General features: G+C 40.3%; 1 protein-coding gene across 4 annotated transcripts in view; it reads right to left on the bottom strand.

The window, feature by feature from the left end:
* The window catches only part of LOC117237963 (neo-calmodulin-like), an 84,115-nt gene extending 62,011 nt beyond the window's left edge, over nt 1–22,104 (bottom strand). For 2 of the 4 annotated variants that reach the window (XM_033502430.1, XM_033502428.1), the window contains exon 1: nt 21,421–22,103. In XM_033502430.1, coding sequence (XP_033358321.1) covers nt 21,421–21,459 — 39 coding nt within the window. In that variant the 5' untranslated portion in view covers nt 21,460–22,103. Of the gene's footprint in view, nt 1–21,420 lie in introns of all 4 variants that reach the window. The other 2 variants (XM_033502426.1, XM_033502431.1) reach the window with 2 other exon arrangements.
* Between the last annotated feature and the right edge of the window lie 770 nt (nt 22,105–22,874).

The following is a 22,874-nucleotide window of genomic DNA, read 5'->3' as shown; positions in this document are numbered from 1 at the left end:
CACACTCGATAAATATCCGCGTAAAGGAGACTGTCATCGAGACCGGCCTAGAAAAAAGTTTAGTCCGTGCAAATCAACTGATTTCGTTGTTCCTGATACCGTAATTACTTCCAGCCGACTACCGGTCGCTTGACTTCGTTCCATTGATTTTACGAGCCGCTTCATATCCGGGAATCACCATGGAAACCGGCTGATGTCGTTTCAATGGAAAACCGAGGCAAGATACACGATACCCGTACGACCATGAAATTTCCGTGTGACGCCAGTCGGCAGAGCGCGAAATCTCGTTCAACGGGGCAATAGGACGAGAAAATTTCGCGAGACGAGCAAAGAAAAGCGACCCTTAACGCGCTCCTTTCGCATTTCTACCACGCTTTGCGCTCTTGTCAAGGAAATACTGAGTTTTCTCACATCAACGTTGTACCCGTGAAAACGGAAGAACGAAAGAAACCCGAACCCCCTTTGCCTAAGAACGAAGTGTAAAATAAAAGACTTCGGCTATCAAGAGGAATCTATCTGCGACCATGGAAGGTGGAAAACACGAAATGTCTTAGTTTGCCGGACTTGTCGTGCACGGGATACGTGTTTCGAATCGGCGGTGAATTTATTGCGAAACGAGTTCCGCGTTATTACCTTCCGGCGAGCTTTCTGGTGTGCTAGTTTACTCCGGGGAGATGGGGAGATTGAGGGAAGAGAACGCGATCGCGGGAGAATGAAAATGAATCCCAGCCACGAGCTTGTTTTTGTTTATCGAGCTTTCGACGTTTCCTCCCTGGTAAATCCTACCTTAAGCCTCGTTCGGATTAGTCGAGTTACATTGTTTCAGCAAAGTAGTGTTCGAGCACTTTTTGCGTATATGTATATCGTATGAATTATACAAAACACTTTGAAGCAGCATTGTAACGAGACACAATTATACATAAAGCATGAAACTAATTTGAAAGAGTATATAAAAGCTACAAGATAGTTTGCGTCGGTATATGTTTCGATTACGCGAACTCGAGTTTCTTAACTTCAAGTTGCTTTCGAATTAAAGCAGTTAAGCTTCGTTCGAATTAGTCGAGTTTCTCGAATGCAAGAGACTCGACGATAAACAACTAGACTAACGAGAACAAGGGTACAAACTTGAAAAAATATTTCGATTATAAATATATTAATAGTCGAAATAAACAAAGCAGCTTCAGGTTGTTTGACGTAATTCGAACGAGACCTTCTAGCGAGATTTAAAGGAAGACGCGAAATTTCACGTATTCCCTTTGTATTCGACGTTTCGATCGACGAAAGAGAATTACAAGCAAGTGGCTCGGTCAAGAAGTAAATTCTCACCATCAACCGGCTCCCTTGTTCGCGCAAACGAAATTCTTCCGAGAAATTCTCCCAAATAAATTGCGTTAAGGGAGACCCTAGAGAGTTGCTCTCGACTTTGGGATTCCTTCTCATGGAATTATTAGCATCAGTTCGTTAGTAGATGGCGCGAATCAAGCAATCATCATCGACTATGGCGTTCTATGGTCGTTATTGGATCACACTATTGTCCAGTAGAAATTGCAAGAACGGAGTCATGGGGATCTGGGTCATTTATGTAGGGCAGGTAATGTCAAGGGTCGCGTGCGAGTTCCAGCTCTCTCCAGGCTTTGGAACCTTCTCAGACAAAATTTCCCATGCCCGTGTCTTCGCGTTTTTCCGCTTTCACGTTCCCTCGTTCCTCTTTTTCCCCGAGAATCTTCAAAGAATTTCGACACTCTACTCCGTGCATCGCTAGGTATGTACATTCTCGCGCAGAACTTTCACGACAGGTTTAATAACGAGTCTCTTAGAGACATAATCGATCAAGTAGTTGAATTTTTTCGAAATTTTTTAATATCTTTATATATGAACATGACTAACGTTTGACAATGAAAAATAGTCAATTTGTCCTGAATATCAGCTATCCTAATAACTTTGAGCAGTGCTGCACTTCTACGAATTCATTTGCTGCAAAAAGATAGAAATAATAGTAGTAAATTGTAAGATAAATTGGAAGGAATAATGTTTCTAGCGTTGACACTTTTTCGTAATTTTCAATTTACCAAATCGATCAAAATATCATTTAACTTGATATTTTATGCAACAAAAGAAGTAGGCGCTAATCCATTAACGTTTCATTATCTACATCAAATGCTGGGGTTTTATTAACCTTTTTCACGGTATAAATAAAACGTGTAAATATAGCGTAATAAATTTCACATCTTAAAGGTCGTCATACGTAACATAATTATTAATACTTATTTCCTGCACAACGTTAAGAACATGCATTTTATATCGCACTACAGAAATACTAGAAAATAATGATTACTCTCTAAATTATTCATTCTGAATTCTTCTTCGATTGATCGCTATCGAAAGATTGAAGATGAAAGATTTTCTAAGATTTTTGAATCAGAGTGTACTTCTACTTTGCCGTATGCATTCACCATAAAGATCCTTCTACGTTTACCTAGATGCATACGAAAAGGAATTTTATCCTATCGAGCGAAGAAATACGACGTCTCCAGAGGGCCAAGCAATATTTCAAATAGAATTCCTCGTGTTCAGGAACAATATTCGATAATTGATACACGACCTTGCGTGCGAAACTGTGAATAATAATCGTAGAAGAAAAAGAATATTTATAGTCTACTGTTTTAAAATGTGAATGGACCGCGCGATTAGCAATTACGCCTGGCAAGTGGTAAAGTCAACCATAAAGCGGCTGTCTATTACAAAGTGCTCGACGACCGATACAGAATTGCAGAGTCTCCTGTACCTCGGCGAGGCGGTAACTTATCCGGCAAAGTTTCAATTTCCTGTCAAGGATCGATACAAGGTATAATACAACATCATTTGTCCGGTATATTCTCCAACGCTCGTACTTCTTAATTGTCATCGCCATGGGACGAGAATTTCGTCAATAATTCCACATAATTTGTCTGCATTCTGAATCGTCGGAACATGAAGATACCAGGAAATTTCTTTTAAATGCCCGCCTTCCTATTTCGCTTGGAAAAAGCTTCGTCCGACCTCTGCAAACTCTCGGTCTGAAGTAGATCCACGTAAGTGGTGAGAAGCTCGACCCTTTCTGTCGGCAACGCGATTGATATTTCCTCGAGTGTTCCGTTCTGTTTCTCCAAAGCGGTGAGAGAAAGCTTATTCCGGCTAGATTGCTTTCCGTGACCAGCCCGCGAAAGCTCGTACATCAAAATCCCGGCAACTTTCATCGACTCACGTGACCGCAATTATTTATCCACTATTCTCCAACACCTCGTTCGATAGGATGTTGCGTAGGTCTTATAAAACGGGATTGTGTAACTTCTTATCGGTGCGACCCACGCATGCTGGCGTTTTTAAATGGTTGCCTGATCGCAAAAGGAAGTGATCGTGTACGTCAATGAAGAAATCGAAGATGTAGAATGGAATTTTTTCATAGGGCGCTCCGTTTCCGATAAAACTGATTTTGAAAGTTTATTTCATATACGTCGTACACACATAAGAATTGTTTCTATTATTTCCTTCTGTAAATTTCGTTTCCAAGAAGATAGCGTTTGAGATAACGTTCTATTGGGTTGACAATTAGGTGTCGATACCACCTAATGACGAAATCACTTAGTTGTCAACCCAATAATTAAGAATTTCTCGTAAGCTTAAAGAAACAAGAACTAAGCAATACAAAGTGATGAGAAATGTGTTTTCGAACACAGCGCGACCCAACGAATCTCGTAATCGTGATATCGCGTAATAATTCCCAAGTCTTTGTGTCGTCCTTCCGTTCGGTTCTCTGTCTTGTCGCGATGGCGTCTCTCTGTACTTGCAACTACGCCCTTAGTCCACTGAAAAGTGGAACAGCCACTTTGTCAGTGTCACCGGCCGCACATAACGTTGTGCAGTTAGATATTTATCTAGCCTCTACTCGATAAACGGCCAGAGAAGTCCGTCGTTAATATCGTTGCTGTCCTTCTACTTGTTCTATCGTTACGCTGTTTCTCATAGCAGCAGCCCCTATTATTTCACAGGCTCTGGCATTATTTAAACATAATATTCAAGACACGATTCTTTACAAGGTCTTTGTAAAACTTCCTACGAAAATACTAATCACTAGTAGAGAAAAGTAATTTTTCGCACGAGTTAAAAAGATTCGATCACCAGAAGATCAACAATGAAAATTGAGATTCGAGAAACCTTCATATAATTCTCCTATAACTGTAGAGAAGATATCATCTTCCCTTTTCAAATAAGATGCTAATCCACGTCACCTTGAAATATCTATTCACCGCTCAACCATTATCGTTTGCCACAAATTGTCTCGTTCGCTTTAATCCCCGAATCCATCTGAGTTGTAGCTTTAAGCATCGAAGTATGTATGTATATTTCGATTGTTACGAAACATTCTGTATTACGTTTAAGCGGAAGTTGTTTAAAACTGATGGAAATTGCGTTGAAAATAGAAGCCACGAATGTCTAGATCGATGAAAGCTGTGTTTAATTCAGCGATTCGGCGTTTAGGGGATGTTCTCATCGAAGTTTCGTACGTTTCGCGTTATTAACGCGTTCGTTGTATCGTGCATGCATTTAGGCATTTTCGTATGAAAACGTCAAGACAGACTTTTCAAATGCTGATCGTCGATTGTTAGTACTTTCTAATGAAACTTTCGTAGAATATCCTTCGTGTTAGATAAAAATGCACTAATTACGTTCTTTTTTCCCTGCCAGATCGAGTTTGCGATTCGTTAAAACTTCTTCGAGAGTTTCAAGGGTTTATTAAAGGAACGAACAAAAGTTAATAATCTCCTTGATGACTTTCACCGTGGCAAACTTTTCAAGGGAAAGGAAACAAATGTCTGTACGCGTGTCAAGTTACTCAGCTTCCGTCAGTCGCCGACACGTGTGACTGGTTCCCCTAGCAACCGCTCGATGCCCTGGGTTTCTTGCTATGGTAGCTTGATAACTCGCTGAAACTTCATTACAAATACGACGGCAAATGAGATTGAGCTACGTAGCCTTTGCTTCGAGACTTTCAAACTTGGGATAAAGGAGCTGGGGATACAGGATCGCTCATTGGTTTTGATGAAATTTCTTATGAAAATAGGGAAACAAAGTTAGATAAAAAATGAACGTCAAGAAATTCCGAGAAACGGTATGTGTCAGGTTATTCTTATATGAAATTGTTGGTTATCAAATTGTGCCGTTTATCGTTGAATCTATGAATGTTCACGAAATTGTTTGAAAGCAAGCAACTTTTATATTTGAAGTATTTTGCTAGACCTAATGGTTTGCGAAATATTCCGTGAAACATGTTTCCAACCATCCCTTGGGCGTCGTTTCAATATGAATGTCGGCACGTAGGAAAAAATACGTGTGAAATATTTTTACGAGTACCACGTCATGAATAAACTTCGCTAAAATTCGGCAATTTGCACCCAGGAACATTTCGGCCGACATAAAATTGTCCAAGTATACTGTTTGAGAGAAATTGGCTTCATTTCGCGATTCGTAGTCGCTATTGAAGCATCGTCGTTTGACTAATGACCGCGCAATTAATGCGCTTAATGATCTTTTCCAATCCTCGTGGCCCTTTCGAGTGCTTGCACGGCGAGCGAACTTCCGAGAGTGTTCCAACGTAATTTCCAGCAATTACGCTGTTCGTTTCGCGCCGTTTCTTAAACATCAGAGCAGTGAATTTTCGTTTGAAAAATACGCGACGAAGCGATGCACGACTAGCTCGCAACATCGTTTAAAGCTTTCGAATCCGTCGTCTGACGTTTATTATCGCCGCTAGATAGGAACTTTTTCGAGATTTACCGAGGAATTTGCAATGTTTCGAACGAACGTAATTTCCGTTCCACTCTTATTTTTCTTTTCGAGAATAGTACGTCGCGGTATCGCGTGGGCAAACTGGAGGATCTTGCTGGTTGCTCGCGGGAAGTAAAGCAGAGAACAAATATTACGTTTAACTTCGCCAAAGAGCTTCCGTGTATATTTAAAGAAGCGCGACAATTCTAAGTCTATCAATTTATAACCACTCCAGCGGTAAAACTGGCACAAGCTCTGACAACATAAACGTTCCGCTTTCGTTTTCTTGAAAATCTGGTAGCGAACGATAACCGGAATAACACTCGCAGTAAAATATCAACAATACTCGCAGCACGATTATATTATTTTGCACGAAAATCCTCAAATCCATTGGTACAGTCCATAAAATATTATTTCGTGTTTCATTCTTATCGTCCATATCTGTTGGAACAAACTCTCTGTTAAAGAAGTTTGTGTCTGAAGATTTGGTTGACGCTCTTGCTTTGTCTGACTGCGACTGTACGATTCTACTTGTACCTGTTGTTCCTATTATTGTCTCAATTCTATCCACGTATATTTTTATTCATAAGTGTCAGACAATTAGAGAAATCCAAATAATCGTAGAAAAATATATATGCTATACAAAAGGATGTAAAATATCCAAAGTAGAATACTGTTTGAAATATTCAATGGTTAAAACGAATCTTTGCTTCGATTATGCTTTTTCACTCGTATGCAGGATTCCCTGAGTTTTCATTAGTTCGCAGCCTGTTCATATCTTTCGCTGATTTCTGATCGATCGATCACTTTTCAAATAACTTATGCCCGATTATCGTTTGATCGAAGATCAGCAGGTATCCCGCTACTTGTCGCATCAATGAAAGATAAAATATCATTGAAGAATTTCTCGTTTCGAATCCTCCATTATTTAAAGCAGTGGTAGAATGAATAGGGAAAAAATTCACTGGTTGGCTTCATTTTTTAGCGGAGACAGCCAACGAGACAGGTGGCGTCATTAATCACGGTGGTTCCGTAGGAGTAGGTGTCGTGGCGCGAAATTAATTTTTCCTCGTATAGCGAACATCCCATCGATAAAACGAGATCCTGACCGGCGAATTCAGAGGAAAAGGACGGTCATTTACCTGGATAATTCGATCCCCTGTGGGCGGAAATAAAGCACGGCGCCAGTTAGCAGCGGAATGCCAAAGATTCGAGTAGGACGCTGAAAATGTGAGAGATCGCGCGATATAGGCCTAGCAACAGGTGGGATGCACTTTAGGCCGCATGCACGAGGGACATATAGTCACGCAGAATTGGACATTAGTCAAGTTATTTATACGAATAACGTATAAGCGATCGCATTTCATTCGTTACACGTTCATTCATAATTCGCTTGCAATTTCTTAATCCTTTATTCGTTATTCGTTCATTCGTTGTACTGTAGTAAGCGTAATCTGCCGATTAGCGATACCGATCGAAATCAAACTGTTCGAAAGGAACGCTAACAGGAAGGAAGTGCCAAAGTTCGAAGGGAACTGTTTCTCAAGCATGTTCAGCTCGCCTTTGATGTAACTGATGTTGCCGATATTGCCAAACTCAGGATTACACGCATCGATACATCTATCAGTGCGACGCAGACATTCGCATTCATGTGTGAAATAGACACTGCTGGAATTTAATCGTTATTCACGAATAATTTTATACAGACAAAAAAATAACGAATAAAACAAATTTTGTATATAAGTACAATATTTGACATTGCAAGAACCAAGAAAGTTGAATACGTGGTCCGTCTGGATTAAGCCGCAGAGGCTCAGGTTGTTAACCAAATATTCCAACGATGATGCTACATTCTTCTCTGATTGCAATCAGCTTTCAAAAGTGGAATCTGACTACAGCCCACTTAATACAGGGTAGGTTGAAGTCACCCAGTAGAAACTCATGGTCACCGGAATATAGGTTAACAACCTCAGTAACACGCCACTCAGAACTACCGCCTCTCGAAGAACTACTTGAAAGCTTGAATCTATGGCGACGGTAAACGCTGAATCCGATCAGACCAGGTTCCGCATATGAAATACCAACTTGCAGCTATGTCTCAACAAGAACAATAACGTCGCATGCTTGGCGAGAACGAGCAATCGGACGACGCGAGAATTACAATTAACGCGAGGATCTCTCAACGTTCTGGTGGTACGCTAATTTTTTGATTATGCGTAACCAATACTACGTACAGTACGAATATATGTACTACTCGTCTTCGAATTATCGTTCATACTATGTAGCACAGATCTTCGATTGTTGCAAGACACGTTGTTTAACCACGTTGTTTGATCTTGCGAGATTCTGACATTTATTTTTGTTCTTCAGGATCGAGAGCGATACATCGGGCAATTTGAACGTAACGCAAACTGGTTTGGTTTTGCCATCGAAGCTACTTCTGCCAAAACGTTCAACGGTAACGTCGGGGTCGTAGGAACCGAGCAAAATGGGGTCCAAAATATTTCTAACAAGGGACATGTCCGACTGCGAGGTGTTTTCTTTTAAATCGAAGAAGATCAGGTTGCGCGATCTTCAAATCCTCTGCGCGATTTCATCCATGATACTTTCTTCCAGGTTCTTCGTATTCGACTCGAGCTTATTCTCCCTAGCGTTAATATTCTGTTGTTTAGGACCACGATGTTTGACGGAATAATCATGAAATCATCTTCGATTATTTTCAATTTTGAATTGACGATATCGCTGCTTTTATTCAGCAGATTCTTGTTAATGTCAGGCGAAGACGTCAGTGGTTGCCAGTTCTCCGTAATCGAGGAGCGTGTCTGCTTGCCGTGGATGAGAACAGCGGACCAGGAATATTGAACCCGAGTGCTATGAAATTCCACAGGAAGAGCGGTTAACCGAACTTACGATAGAAGTTACGTAGCCTTTGCATAACAACTTTTTGGGAGGTGCCATAATGGAAGAAAGAATACGGTAAGGAAATGATAGCCACTGGCGGAAACTTGAAAATACATTAAAACGTACGATGTAATTATACACCGTCAGACAAGAGTCGCGATGACAACAGAATCGAGCGTACACAAGCGAGCTTCTAGAGAGAAAATTTAAACGAAATAGAACGGCGAATAAAATATTTAATAGCTCGTGACCATGTCGGCCAATTGGACGAGAACTGTCACTAGTGCACAGGTGCCTCCAAACGTAACGTGGAAAGCCAACAAAGCGATACCAACAACCCAGTGCAATAAAAGAGTGCAGAATGTAGGAGCACAGAATAACAGGCCCGTACAACGTCGACGACGAATTATTCACGAGTTATTAACGTACAACAGATATCTTTTTATTCGTTATCTTTTTATTCCTTATTCGAAATATCTTTCGCCCAACGCTGCAGTCACGCAAAGCTCTCTCCGTTGAGATATCCAGACTAGCAGCCTATAAGCTTGCTCCATACGGTAACTTCATCTTTCTCCCACGTACAACGCACTCATACACGAGTGTTAGAGTTCCGCCCATTTTTGTAGACACGCAAATATATCCATGTCATCAACGAAGGTTAATTACGAGATTAATTAAGAGATGACCTGTTTCACCTTGTTCCTGACCGCAGCGAACCGCCGCGGCTGTTGATTATTGCAGTAGAATTGCAACAGCGATGAAATTCTCTTTAATTCTCTCGATACCCAGTTGCATAACGTTTTTATTTACTTCTTTGTTGTATCACTGTGTTAAGTAAAGTGTCTATATAGGTTAGACTGAACGTCCAATCTTTTTACGAAGCTCTCAATGGAATTGTGTTATACCTGATATTCGACTTACTTTGAGCTATAAAATCTCTCTGGCCTCGCTTCAATTTCAGCCCACATGCACCCATCATCTTGCAAGAGACACGTCCTACGTTTACTGTAAAATCTTCTTGACACATTTCCGTAAGTCTGTGTGCAACTTGCAGTAAACGCCACAAATCCTCGAGGAACAGGTCGTTCCTTTGCACGCGTGCATAATTAAAAGACAGATAAAGGTTTGCTCAAAAAGAAGCGAGAAATGTTTCAAAAATGAGTGGAGGAAAACCTTGACACCTTGACAATGGTAAACGGTTAGTATCCACGCGAGAACGTAACAAGCTTAATTGTTCCTCGCGCCTATAGTTGTGAAACATTGACCCGCCTCGTGAATCTCGCTTCTTCAAACGAACGAAAAGCGTAGCGCGAGTATCGTATGAATAATTTTTGAATTTACGTGTAGCCGTGCGCGAGAGCAATTTCTTTCTTAATAAACCGTCCAATGAATATTAATCTGGAACCTTTGCTGGTCGAAGCCACACGTGCCGCGATAACACTGCACCTTTCGCTTGTGTATATCGACGTTGCATGCAAATACGCTTCGAAACGCGTACAACAGAGGCGACCGGTATTAAAACACGCGGTAATTTAAATGCGAAATGACGGAGGTTGTTGTGATGCAGCTTCTGGTCACCTCCAAGTTCGTATAAATCCAGTGAATAGAAAGGCGGAAATTAAACTCGATCGTTGGAAAAATTGATATCCGGTCAGGATATCGAATGAAGCGAGAGTAATTTCAAAAGACGATTGCGCCTGTATTACCACTTCCGCGCTCTGCACACCCTTTCAGTGTTGATCGGGTAGCCACGAATCTCGTAAGTTAAGAAAGTTTCATCGAGAAATGCTTCAGGATTTTGGAATCAAATTATTGATTTTAAAGAAACAGAAATATGTGGTTCGTATGATACAACAATTCAGAACACGCAGTAAAGATGGTAAAAATGATTTGTAAGCGTGATAAGAGAATATGGAATTAAGAATCCGATAGTTGGTCAAATTTACTAAACACAGTTTTCAAGAACAAAGTTTTATTCCATAATAGAGAATAATGACGAGCAGAATTGCGCCCAAAAATTTAAGAGAATGACGTATCATAATTAGAATTGTTTTTTTATTTCAAGATATATAACAAACAGCCAATGTGTCAATGAACAGTCAACTTTAAAATATTCACAAGATACAGGATGAACACGGCTCTTTGCAACGTGAAAGAGCGATAGCCGTAGGCCAAGTTCTTCCTTTGACTTTTTCTTTTGCTGGTCCTCCGAGTTATCTATTCGCCTCTCGTATCCCCCGGAGACACGTCGTATGCGTCCAGCGATATCGATCCCATACAACCATTAACATACCATGTATCAAGGGCTCCTGGCTAGTATACAAACCTGCTATTGTGATGTTTCTACCCATGAACAGGTCGAGACAACAAACGCTCATATTTAATGAACACCCTAGCCTCACGGTACACATCGATTAATTAGGGGCACATACTTGGTAACTAACTGCTACTATCAGTTTGGGAGCCCTGAAATTCTCGGCTCTGGTCAGCTAGCGAATTGAGAGAGTGAACACGCTACTCCCCAAAGGATCTTCGCAGGAATTGATCTATAAATCTTCTAACCGGGTGAATCCATCCTACGCTAATCGATGGCAGTCGGGGAGGATAGTATAGTAAGGAAATTTGATGCAAAATTGCACGACATATTGGAAGATTATGGATCAAGAATCTTATGCGTACAATTCCGTACAGTTTTGTTGTGTAAAAATTCTGAAATCATCAGACGCAACGATAAGCAATATTCCTTCTTTTTTCATCTGTTTTTACTCTCATCCTTTCGTATTTTTATTCGCAAGAAAAATGGAACCCCATAAAAGTTTTTATGGGCAAACTAATTCAAGTTTTGTATAGAAATAAAGAAAATATTCTTCCAACATTTTTGTACCAAAGTATAAAGCTTATATGCTATATCCGAACTGCTCCAAGTTCTTTACAGCAATAGTGGAAGTATAATATTATTTTAAATATAATAAAGTATAAATATAAAATAAAATATTCTTCGTAAACATATTTCAGTGAAATCTATCTAAAACTACGCGAAGACGATGTTTTTCTGCTCCAGTCGATAAATCCCAAAAGAAACACGTAATTCAGTTTGTCTCCGAGATTTGTTACTCTAATTACGCTAATGTAGATGGACTTGGCGCGACAAGATGTTTTTCATGTCGCGATGTGTATGCCCGATACACGCTCGCAAACCGCAGTGTTTAAATCTTCCATTCCATTCTTCTGTCTATCACTGAACAAAATATACAACGAATTTGTATTTTTGGAGAAACTTTATAATTCATATGTATTACTAAATTTGCAAAGCTTAACGAACGGTGTACACGCGAATTGCGTTGCTTTAGCCATTTTCTGTAAATCGTTAGCGCGGAAAATGGAGATTGCAAAGGCCAAACGCTCGTCCAGGTAAATTTAGTACGATGGCTAATTAAAGCAGCGCTTTCAGAATATCAAAGCTCGACTCGATGAATTAAAATGAACGAAAAGTTATTATTCGGCACCGACCAATTATCCGATTCGTAAATTTCTAGGTCTAAGTAATTAATAAATCTTCATAAGGAAATATTCAAATATTCATCTTTAGAAAGTAAACATAGCGTACGTAATAAGACAAGATCGTTTCATCGAAGACCTGAGAAACGAGAATCCAGCTGAAAACAATAATTTCCTACGCACTGAATATCAACGTATTAAAACATCGATAAAGTTAAGCAAGCAATACGCGCAATCAAAATCACGCACAACTAAATTGTTTGTTTCTTTATTTATGCAAATACGTACAACGTACAACGTTTAAATTTTAACGATATAAGCGGGGATTATCTTGGGTCTCTTAGCACAATTTTTCTTTACATCGCGCGCAGAATTCGCTCAGCGATTGAGTGTTCTTCGAATAATGGAATACATTTCGGGCGATACAAGGATGCTTTTAGCTCTGCACAACGATTACCTTTCTTTCTCTTCAATTTCACTTCGATAAAGGCCACCCAACGATAATTTCTGTTATCCCATCAGCATCGATCGGCAAGGAAGAAGAAAATGGCTAGAATCTAGACTTCCTAGTTTCAAATAGAAAGAAAAGGAAAAGGAAATGTATGAATTGGTGCGAACTATCCAGGGCTGATTGAGTCTCGGATGAAAGAGTCACCTATACTGTATCACCAAGAATTGGATTTTGTTCTCGAGGGTAAAGAATACGCGAAACGAATTGCATGCCCTGAGGAGAATTCCCGGCGGATGCTGTTAATCCTTCGCACGCGGAATACCAATTGTACTGTCACGATTTTTTTTAGGATACATTTGTATATAAGGCATCACACAATTTACAAGTTGGGGATAAAGTTCAATAAATAATAATAATAACAACAGTTTTGCGAATGCAAAAAATGAAAGAGCTACGCACAAATCGTACGAAGATTTACGATCTGTTGATGTGATAATCCTTGAGCCACAAGAATAAAGTGTCGATTTATAGCTTTGCTAGAGACAGCGTGTCCAACATTGGAAATCATTCTATCGTTTGATGTTCGAAAATTAGATGTCGTTTCCAACGACCAAGTTTATTGGATCCCTCGTATTTAACCCAGTATTCGCGTTATCGTCAATTTATTGCTGCAATCGCGCTCGCGAGTACAACAGATTCGACAACGTTTTAATCCCCACGCATATATCCGCGACTATTTGAAAGCAACATTTGGATCATGGCCGCGATCAACGAGGAATAAAACGACCCTGCTAATATTACCGTGTTGATATTATTTCAAAATGGATGAATAAAGCTGTCTGGACCCTATAATCGAGAGGAAAACGCGTGGTTCTGATTCCGCGTACAAAGGAAGCAATAGTTTGAACGAGCTACTAGAACGTTTACTTTAACGAGGAAATCCTATTACCGAGAAGAGGTGAATTACGAAGGACAAGATGGATGTTGGATTTAAAAGGAGTTTTACGTAGATATATACATACAGATTGGTGGATAAATTGAATGTAAAACAAGACGATCGAAGTCGTGCAATATTTAGTCAAATTTAATTGAATTTATTTCATATATCCGAGCACGATACGTAACAAAAAGGATCACAGGAGTGATAGACAGTAAATAAGATCATTAACAATTTCTAAACTCGCGAACACGTTCCATCGCGGGAATAACGTTATTTTTCATACGAGGGGAAAATCAAAATGATATTTGTACGGTTGCGTGCGTTTCTGGTCGAGATATCAACAGCGTCGGTTTTTTATGAATTTATTTTGAACCTATGAAATGCAGCCATTGCCCCGTCACTGTAATTCCATCTCGCTCAATTAATATGACGAAAAATAGCAAATTTTATTTGGCGCGAAATACAGCGTTTCCATTCAATTTGCGGGTGTGTCCACGCGAAAAGATAAATTGTCAACGGGGTGTCTTTTTCCAGATATTCGGTGTTGTCTGATGCTTGTCTGATGCTCGACGCGTGCAACGGCTTATTAAAGCAGTTAAACGCATAACATCGAAAACTTTCATGTATATATTACTATGCAGGTTGTACAAAATATTTTAAAATTTCATTAGCATTGTAATGTCACAACTGTACTAGTAAAGTTTAGAAAACTAGTTTGAAAATGTATCTGCAACTTACAAATATATATTCAATAAACACGAGTCATCTCGAACACACGATAAATGATGCAAATGGTCCCATTGAATATCGAGGCTTATTAGTGTAATAGACTATCGACGATTGGTAATTATGCGGCGTACAGGAAACGGCATACGCGCGTTCAATCGTCCTTTGCTTTTCGGAGGCTCAGTTATACTGCCCTTTGACCTTTCGATCCTGGAGGATTTCCCGAGCAACGACGACGTGACGTTTTAAGGGCGTCGTGGCAGCCTAACGATGCACAGGCAATATTTCTTAATACCGACGTTTTCGGTTTTAATGGGGACCGACGTGGCTCAAGCTTCCACACAGCATTCACATCCTCTCTTTTCCCCTCGTTTGTCATAACGAATTCTTTCACGAAAACAAAACATGGCTTCTGGTAATTTTCTCGTAAAATCTCGTCCGGTAAAATTGTTTCTCCGAAACGCAATAACGTTTCGACCATTCAGGAAATAGGAGGTTATAGATAAAAACGATGGCTACGTTTCTCCGTGTCGAGTAAAAGTAGACGGTCGTCGATCAAATCGAAACCCCTAGAGAGCCGCTTGGCAAATATTAGAAACTCCTTTTATACAGACGATCCCTCGTTCCATGAAACTTTATGGAAGCCTATGGTATATCTCGCGAGTGGTATTTTTGGTTCTCTTTTTCATCGAGGATCACGACTTTCATCGCCTCGACCGATAGCGGAAAATACGAGCAACGATGGCGTGGATCGAACGATCGTGAAAAGAATTTCATATACATGTAGAGTGATTCCTGTCACCTTTGCCAAGATAAGATGGCAAATCTTCGATTTCTCCAAATACTTCAAAGTAAAATATTCTTTCTGTTGAGGTTATTCGATGTGTAAACAGAGAAAACTCGTGGATAAATTGTAAGGCAGAAAATATATTTAAATAGAAGTGTAATTATAAGTAAGAATACAATTTGAGCTGGTCCAGATCCGCACGCTAGCTGTCTTATCCAATAACTGAAAAATCCCGAAGCCAACGTCGCCTGTCTACTGTTTATGGTCTGCCTTCGTCGCAGTCTTTTGTCTACGCGCTGTCGATGGCTTCAGTGTTTGAGAAAACTAAAAAGACCAGATATAGAGTTTTCTTATAAGTGGTGATCACTCCAACACTTCCTATAAAAACCACTGTCACGTGAAGAAGCTTACGGTAGTCTTTTGCTACACCATTGGCTGATAAGCGTGCGTTTAGTATTGCGAAATCGTTTGGTCAAATAGAACATGGTAATACCTCTTTTTCGATACGTGTGCAACGTGATTGGAGCGGAAACTGATCGCAAGGACGACTCTGAAAGGCGCTTTAAGCTCCTGGGAATTCTCAGAGAGCTATGGGGGGCTTTTCCCCAAAAACGAAGAAAATATCCGACGATACGAACACGCTGGGATAAAGAAGGTGATTTCGAGTCTAGATTTACTGGCTCTTCAGTCCCTTCGTATTTATTCGCCATTCGCCTTTCCAATTTTACCGCGTGCGTTTAGAAATGGCCGATGTTTTCGCTGAAAACCAAGCTAGGCTGAATTCAGCGGTTTCGTCGTGGTTATTCGAGTCACGAACACTGCGCCGTGTGAACAGCGGTTAAACAGAAGGAATGGAGGTCGGGGAAAGCTTTGGGAAATTTTTCCAGTGTGCCGGCTTTCCGTACTGTCACGTTCTCATTTCCATAGCTAGTAAATGGTTATATTCAGGCGATCGCACAGAGTAATCCGGAACGAAGATCGACAGCCTGGACAATCTGATTACGCAGTTGCGTGACAGAACGCGAATTCACGGTTTGACTATCGCAGTTTGATATACGCGTGTTAGCGTTCTGTGCGAGTTCGAGCGCGAGTATGACATCCGTACGGTGGTCACGTTTCACTCTTGAACTTTTTTCGCTTTTAATTCGAGAAGAGACAAAGTTGTTTCGAGTTGTTTGTTAATTATTAAAATTTTTAAGGACATCTTGTTTGAAAGTATGGAAGACTGGTAGGGACTTGTATGTTTTTGGTATAGTTCAATAACAAAGGTACTATCAATTATACAGGTTGCCTTGTAATTGGATGAAGTTTAAGGAAAACGACGATTCTGCGTGATAGAATGTTTAAAAAAATTATTCGAGTGTCTGAAACTGAGCTGTTGTAAATTTGTAAAAGTTCTATGGAAGATTAGAAACTGGTCGTTTCATCTACTTTGAACAGTTCTAGCGTTAAATAGGTAATGTGAATGTATAGCCTGTTGATTCAGCGAATTATGAATTCATCATTAATTAGTACACTTCGGTGAAATTCAAATACAATTACTATAAATCGATTAAAGTGTTTTAATACCAATTAACGGCTGTGTATATAAGTTCCTTCACGATTAATCAATGGGAAACTAATTGACGATACATTTTCATATTATTTCTGCAATAAGCACTTTCCACAGATGCATACCGAGGTCAATTAATTTCCTCTTTAATTGCATGATGTTGCACGGCTATAGAAGGTCAATATAACATTATCCGTGAACAGTGGCGAAGCGGTTGACAGGAGAAACAAACACGGCTGTGTCAACCTTGTCGTAGCCACGTCGCCAAAGAGGAAATGAAATTACTCGTAGCCGTTTAAAAACTACCCGTTGCTGGCGACGTTGAAAATTAGTCTCAATTTTCCACTCTACGCGCGATTAAACGAGCGTTTTCAAGGTGTCTGGCCTTTTGCGGAATAAAGTCGCAATATATTCAGCGAACCCGACACTCGTGACCATCGATGTTCAACTCCGCGCTCTTGAAACTAATTTAACCGTGTACACGGTGCACTTGCGCGCACACGTTTGCCAAAGCGTACGAGGAACAGTGGAACTAGCCTGTTCTGGTCAGACTAACGAAAAGCAGATTTCGTAGCGCAGTGAATCGACGATTGGAAAGTCGTACCAGGGCAATTGCATGAAGAAGAACTGTCATAACCGGGACAAGCAAGGATCACGAGAAACGCTAGATCTCACCAAGGACGAGTATACTGTTTTCACGAGGAGATGAGAAAACTTCCAAGACCAGTTTCTTGTTGTCTCGCTAGAGACAGAAGACCACGAAAGATGGCAAACGAATTTTATCGAATCTTCGCGATAGTCGTTTCCTCGGAGATGCCAGTTTTCTACGATTTCCATGGGAAACGTAAACGTGCATTCGTGGAATAAGTTATAAGTGGAATGGAGAAATAAAAATATCGGAATGGAATCGCGCATATTGCTGTTCACAATTACATGAATACTTTGGTTGATTGATAAATTGATATATTGTAGATATACAATACGCGAACATCGCTAAGATATATGAATTTCTGAGAAGCTAATGATCAAAGCAAAGTCGTACAGAATTACAATTGGATTATTCGATGAATTATAATTACAAAGTAATTCAGTTACATCGTATTCAATTATATTGTAATTCGTAATTCAGCTTCACCATTCGATTAAATTGCAAGACGACTCGTAATCGCAATTGAACTTACAACGTAATTTACGTAATTACAAGGTAATCGATTTACTATATAGTTGAAGAACAATGTAAGTAAATTACGTAATTAAATCACATCATAATCCAATTAGCACACCAGTGGATCGAACGCATCATTTATTATTCTCTTACGAAATCAACAGATATACAGTGACTTACTCAAATATTTTTTTATCAAACAATGGATGTTCCCCATATTTTTGCATACTATATACGCTTTCTATGCATTTCTGCACCTTTTTCTAATATATGCAAATGAATCCGCAATTTACTCGTGACATACTTTCGACCGTTAATGTATCTACTTCTGCCAGTAATTTCATGATTGTCCCTGAGATTCGATTCACGTAGGCGACATTTTTCCAAATGGACTGAAACTGCTCGGCGAGCTATATGGCCTCCTAAGCATTTCTATAAAAAGCCAGGCGGAAAAAGGCTCGTGGGGAAGAAGTTCCTCTGAATTTTGGATTGTTTGTACTATGCCTGGAAAATAGCTCTTTGTATTCTACCACGACTCAAAGGGGCCGGGATGAAATGAAACGAAGTTTTGCGGACGTTCGTGAACTCTCTTTGTATTTTATATGCGTCAGGTGGGAAAAACGGTCCTCTGTAGAAAATATCTGGATAATACTGGCGCTCGAGGATTCGGCTTTTGGAAAGCAAACGAAACGCAACTCGTGAAATCGAAGACGAAAGAAACGTTTAACACGTCCTTCCTCTTTCTGTTATCGATCGTTCGTTCTTACGAACAAAGGGATCGGCTAAACGAGTTTTTCTCTTCTATTTTTTCTTTTTTGTCGACTTGACCCAAAAGAATGCTAATTTGCCAAAAGTATTCCGGTTTATCGCGCTGTAGAGGAAAAATTATTAACTAAGAGACGTTGCGACGAACGACCTTCCATTTGAACGGAGATCACGTTTTAATCTCAATCTCGATTTGAGGATCTAGATGCGAGATCGTGGTTATTAAAGGGAGCAAGATTACAACAGTAGAAAGTTATTACAAGTCGAATTTCGAGCCGTCACGTCGAATTTACTCCCATCGTATTACGTTACTGCGTTTTCCAATTTAATTGTCTATCCTGGAGACAGAATTTCTCAGAAAAAGATCTAAATCCAATGAAGCGAAGCTTCCTTCTTTTAGGGACAGGATTACCAAGTGCAATTCCGCCGAGAAATCTCACCAAGATGTTCCATTTTATTTCACGTATTTCTTGGAAAATAATTGAATCGCGAATTAACTTTCGGCTGGGTTAATTATGCAGATATTTTCTCTGTATTACTTTCTAGGTCACATTTACGCATAATCATTCTGCTCGGTTATATGGGTGATTTTATTTTTTCACATAACGATTATCTACCTTCAACTTATACCTAAATATATCCTACATAGTTAATTAAAATTGAATCGATATGATAAAAGGACTAAATGACTTATTTTTGTGTAATCATGATTCCGTCTCAATAAACATAAACATTAATAGTATCAACAATATCTGTACGTTGCGAGTAATTTTTTTTAAAAAGATTTAGTAGTTCTAGTGTTAACTTAATTATCGCATAGATAACTTCTCAATCGGTTCTTTGTTAATCCATTAAGAACTAAACAATGGTTATAATGATATAAATATTTGAATTTCTTTAAATTGTTTTGATTAAAAGATTATGAAATCTGCGTCACGAAACAGCGAAGAAAAAAATATTAAGCGAATCTTTCAAATATCTTTCACAGTCACAATTTTAAAAAACGGGATTTGGTAATTAATTGCAACGGGTTGAATAAAACTATAAATGGAACATTGCGTTAATGCAACATTGAACCATAATGGATTACTTCCTATACAATAAAATATTCGCCGTTTGTAACAACAGTGATACAGACTGTACCGAATGACTGTTACATCTGATGATACACGATACAGTAGAGCTCCATTTATCTAAACTTGTTAGGGGACAAACAATTTGTATAATTGGAGCTCAGCAATTATTCCAACTACCTGCAATGTTTTGTTAACCAGGCTCGGATAAATGAATCGAACGAGCAAAAGTTAATCGGATATTGACTAAAATTTTGTTCAGATAAATGAAGTTCTACCATATGTCGATGAGATTTCCTTTCAACATCGAAACAAAGCAGGATTCTACAGGTTGAATTCACGATTTACGACAATAAAACGTACGGCAAACGAAAGTATTCCAGCGCTTGCAAAAACCTTTTACATATTATATATAAACATTTTGAAATTTCATCAACGCTGCGACTATAACAGAGTCGACTATCGCGATTCCATTATAAAGTTTGAAATCAATCTAAAGACGTATGTACAGGTTACAAGAGCTTAGTTTAGCTTAGCCGACGACGTAGCTACTATACATTTTCTAGCTTCTATGCATTTTAGAACCGACATAATCACAACATCGTGTTTCGTTATACTGCTAATGAAATTTCAAAACCTATTATGCAAAAACCGTACAGCATGTACGTAAAAGTTTTCTATCGTGAATATTCAAATACTTTCGTGGATCACTGTAACCATCTCTCCTTTCTCTATAATACTCTGTGACTCTATACAGTCTATGCCATGCGTTTCACGTAAAACCAATTCAATTTCGCGGCGTTCGCTGCATCAATTAACACGCACAGTATCGATGCTGGGCGCTTCTATTTCGAAATAATATTCCTCGTAATATCAGACGTTTCAAGGATAATTGATTGCCAAGTAACATTACGTAAGACACGGCGTAGATGCTACAAGTAATTTCCTATCTTGGAATTCCGTTCGTGTCGCGTTCAATTCGTATCCGCTTGCAGGACAAACTCGAAGGATGATTCTTCGGGATTCTCGTGTCCCGAGTTTCGTGTCGAACTATACCGATGCATCGGTAATACGAATCACGGTTGAATATGCATCCGAATGGAATATGCAACGGGAATGTCGCTACGGGCGTATAAATCAGTTAGCTCGGGTGGATTTGCGCGCGACCGAATTCACGCGTACAATGCTGGCACGAATTTTTGCCCAGTACATTATTTACGATATGGTGGTAGGATATCCACGCGGGTAACTGCCACTCTATTTCATCAACGTGACACTCTTCGTATTTTCGAAAATAAAACCAACGGAATAAAACCTATCCTGCTATACTCCCACTCGAACGAAACACCAGGAAGATTCAGCGAACCATTTCGCGATTGAAACCAGGTTCAGCGAAAGTGAACGTTTTATTTCTCATAATACTACGTCATACGCGTTCAGAGATACGAAAAATGGGAATCTGTCGAGAACCGGTAACCAAAACTTCCGCCTTGTATTCTGTGCACTCCGCCCTTATATTTCAACCCTGTTGTGTATCACGGCAGAGAAACGTTATTTAGACTTATTTATTTACCCTTTACGTATTCAACTCAGAAAGAAAATTTAGCCAAATCCTAGACAAAGTGACGAAACATTCGAACCTTCGAGAACGCCTTGGAAGAACTGACAGGATATCAACTGTGAATTGGCGGTCACGATCGTTTCCGTCTCGAACGATAAACACAGAAAGGATGAATGAAAGCGTAACATTCACTTACCCGTCGCATGACACGCAGAGAGAACGATGACGTCTTCATCTTGGTGGTAATCCTGGCAGGCGTGTGCGGGATACGTGTGAACGCTGGCGTTAGCTATGGCGATGCTCGTCGTCGGTTTCCTCGGCGACGTGAGATCCAGGTATGAATCCTGCCTCCGAGTTACGCAGGGCACCAAGGACGCAGAGAGAGTTCCGTTGTAGAGTGGGGGAGACACGGAGGAGGCTCGTCCGAAGAGCCGTCAGGGGTGGCTCGAGGCCACAACTACAGGTGGTCGCGCGTTGTTGCTGGACCTTCCCGCCGATGTTTCGTTACTCGGTATACCGTTACGCACGTTCGTGCATAAGTGAGGAGGCGCGGGCGCACGAAACTACCTGACCGGCCTCGAGAGACGCAGAAAAGCTGAGAACAGCTGGAACGATTCTTCTCCGCGAACCGATGGTCTTGATCTTTCGTCGCTAGTCTAGGTAAAGTTACGTGTACAGCCCGCGAGATACTCTGACGAAAATCTATTCTGGTCGAGGAACGTTCCAGAGATCCTTCGATACGTACGACGAAGAAGATTCGAGTAAAAGAGAAACGTATATAGAGAAGAAACGCGATGACAAGAGGACGTCGGGTGGACGTCGAAAGATGTACACGGAAGGACGTTGACGCGGCTCTGGCCTGAGTTGCGTCTGACCGGCTGTCCCGTCTAGCTGGTCTCCGAGCAGCTGTGGTGGAGCGAGGAAACCAGCTCGACGCTTCCTCGCGCACGCTCGTCGCGACGCCATAGCGGCGAACCCCAGGGCCGCGCCTACTTTACGAACGCCTAGACCAGAGAAGTGCCAAGGTCGCATTTCCAAGGCCGCCACGACCGACCATGTACTACGCCTTCCTGTTACCTCGATTGTTTTCCCGACTTGTCAAGGATTTTCCATGGTTTCTCGCGTGTGCTCCGTTTTATATTCTCTAATGTGGATACTCGTTGCTAAGAGTGTCATAACTGTTCGTACAGTTCATATCTTGCCCTTTGCTCACTTCTTAATGGTGCGAGGTTTTTCTTGAAGGATACAAGCCACGTTTCCTTGGGAAAGTCCGTGTTCGATGCTTTAAGAGCAGCCTTGGAATTATTCTTTCGCTTCAATTGCGCGCAAACGGTTAAGAGGATGAGTCCATGGTCGGCTAATACTCAACCGCTTCTTTAAATATTTATCAAGCATTTTTACCGTCTTGCTAACTTTACGACCAAGCTTTATCGACACTGCTTTAAACGGCCAGTCCTTCGATTGACTTTGTTCCTTCTCTTTTATATGTATTTATATTTGAGAGATAACGAACAGCTTGCGGAAATAATCGTGCAAGTATTCGGAAAGAGAACGATCGCGATTCAGAATGAAATACGAAAGAATACGGCACAATTTGGATTTATTCGTATTAGATTCTCGTTTCGACTTGCGAGGGATCCGTTTCTCGTT

This window comes from Bombus vosnesenskii, unplaced genomic scaffold (assembly GCF_011952255.1).
Source record: "Bombus vosnesenskii isolate JDL3184/JDL3185 unplaced genomic scaffold, Bvos_JDL3184-5_v1.1 scf7180000013417, whole genome shotgun sequence".
In the NCBI taxonomy this organism is placed as follows: domain Eukaryota; kingdom Metazoa; phylum Arthropoda; class Insecta; order Hymenoptera; family Apidae; genus Bombus; species Bombus vosnesenskii.
This window is presented reverse-complemented; position numbering and strand designations above follow the sequence as displayed.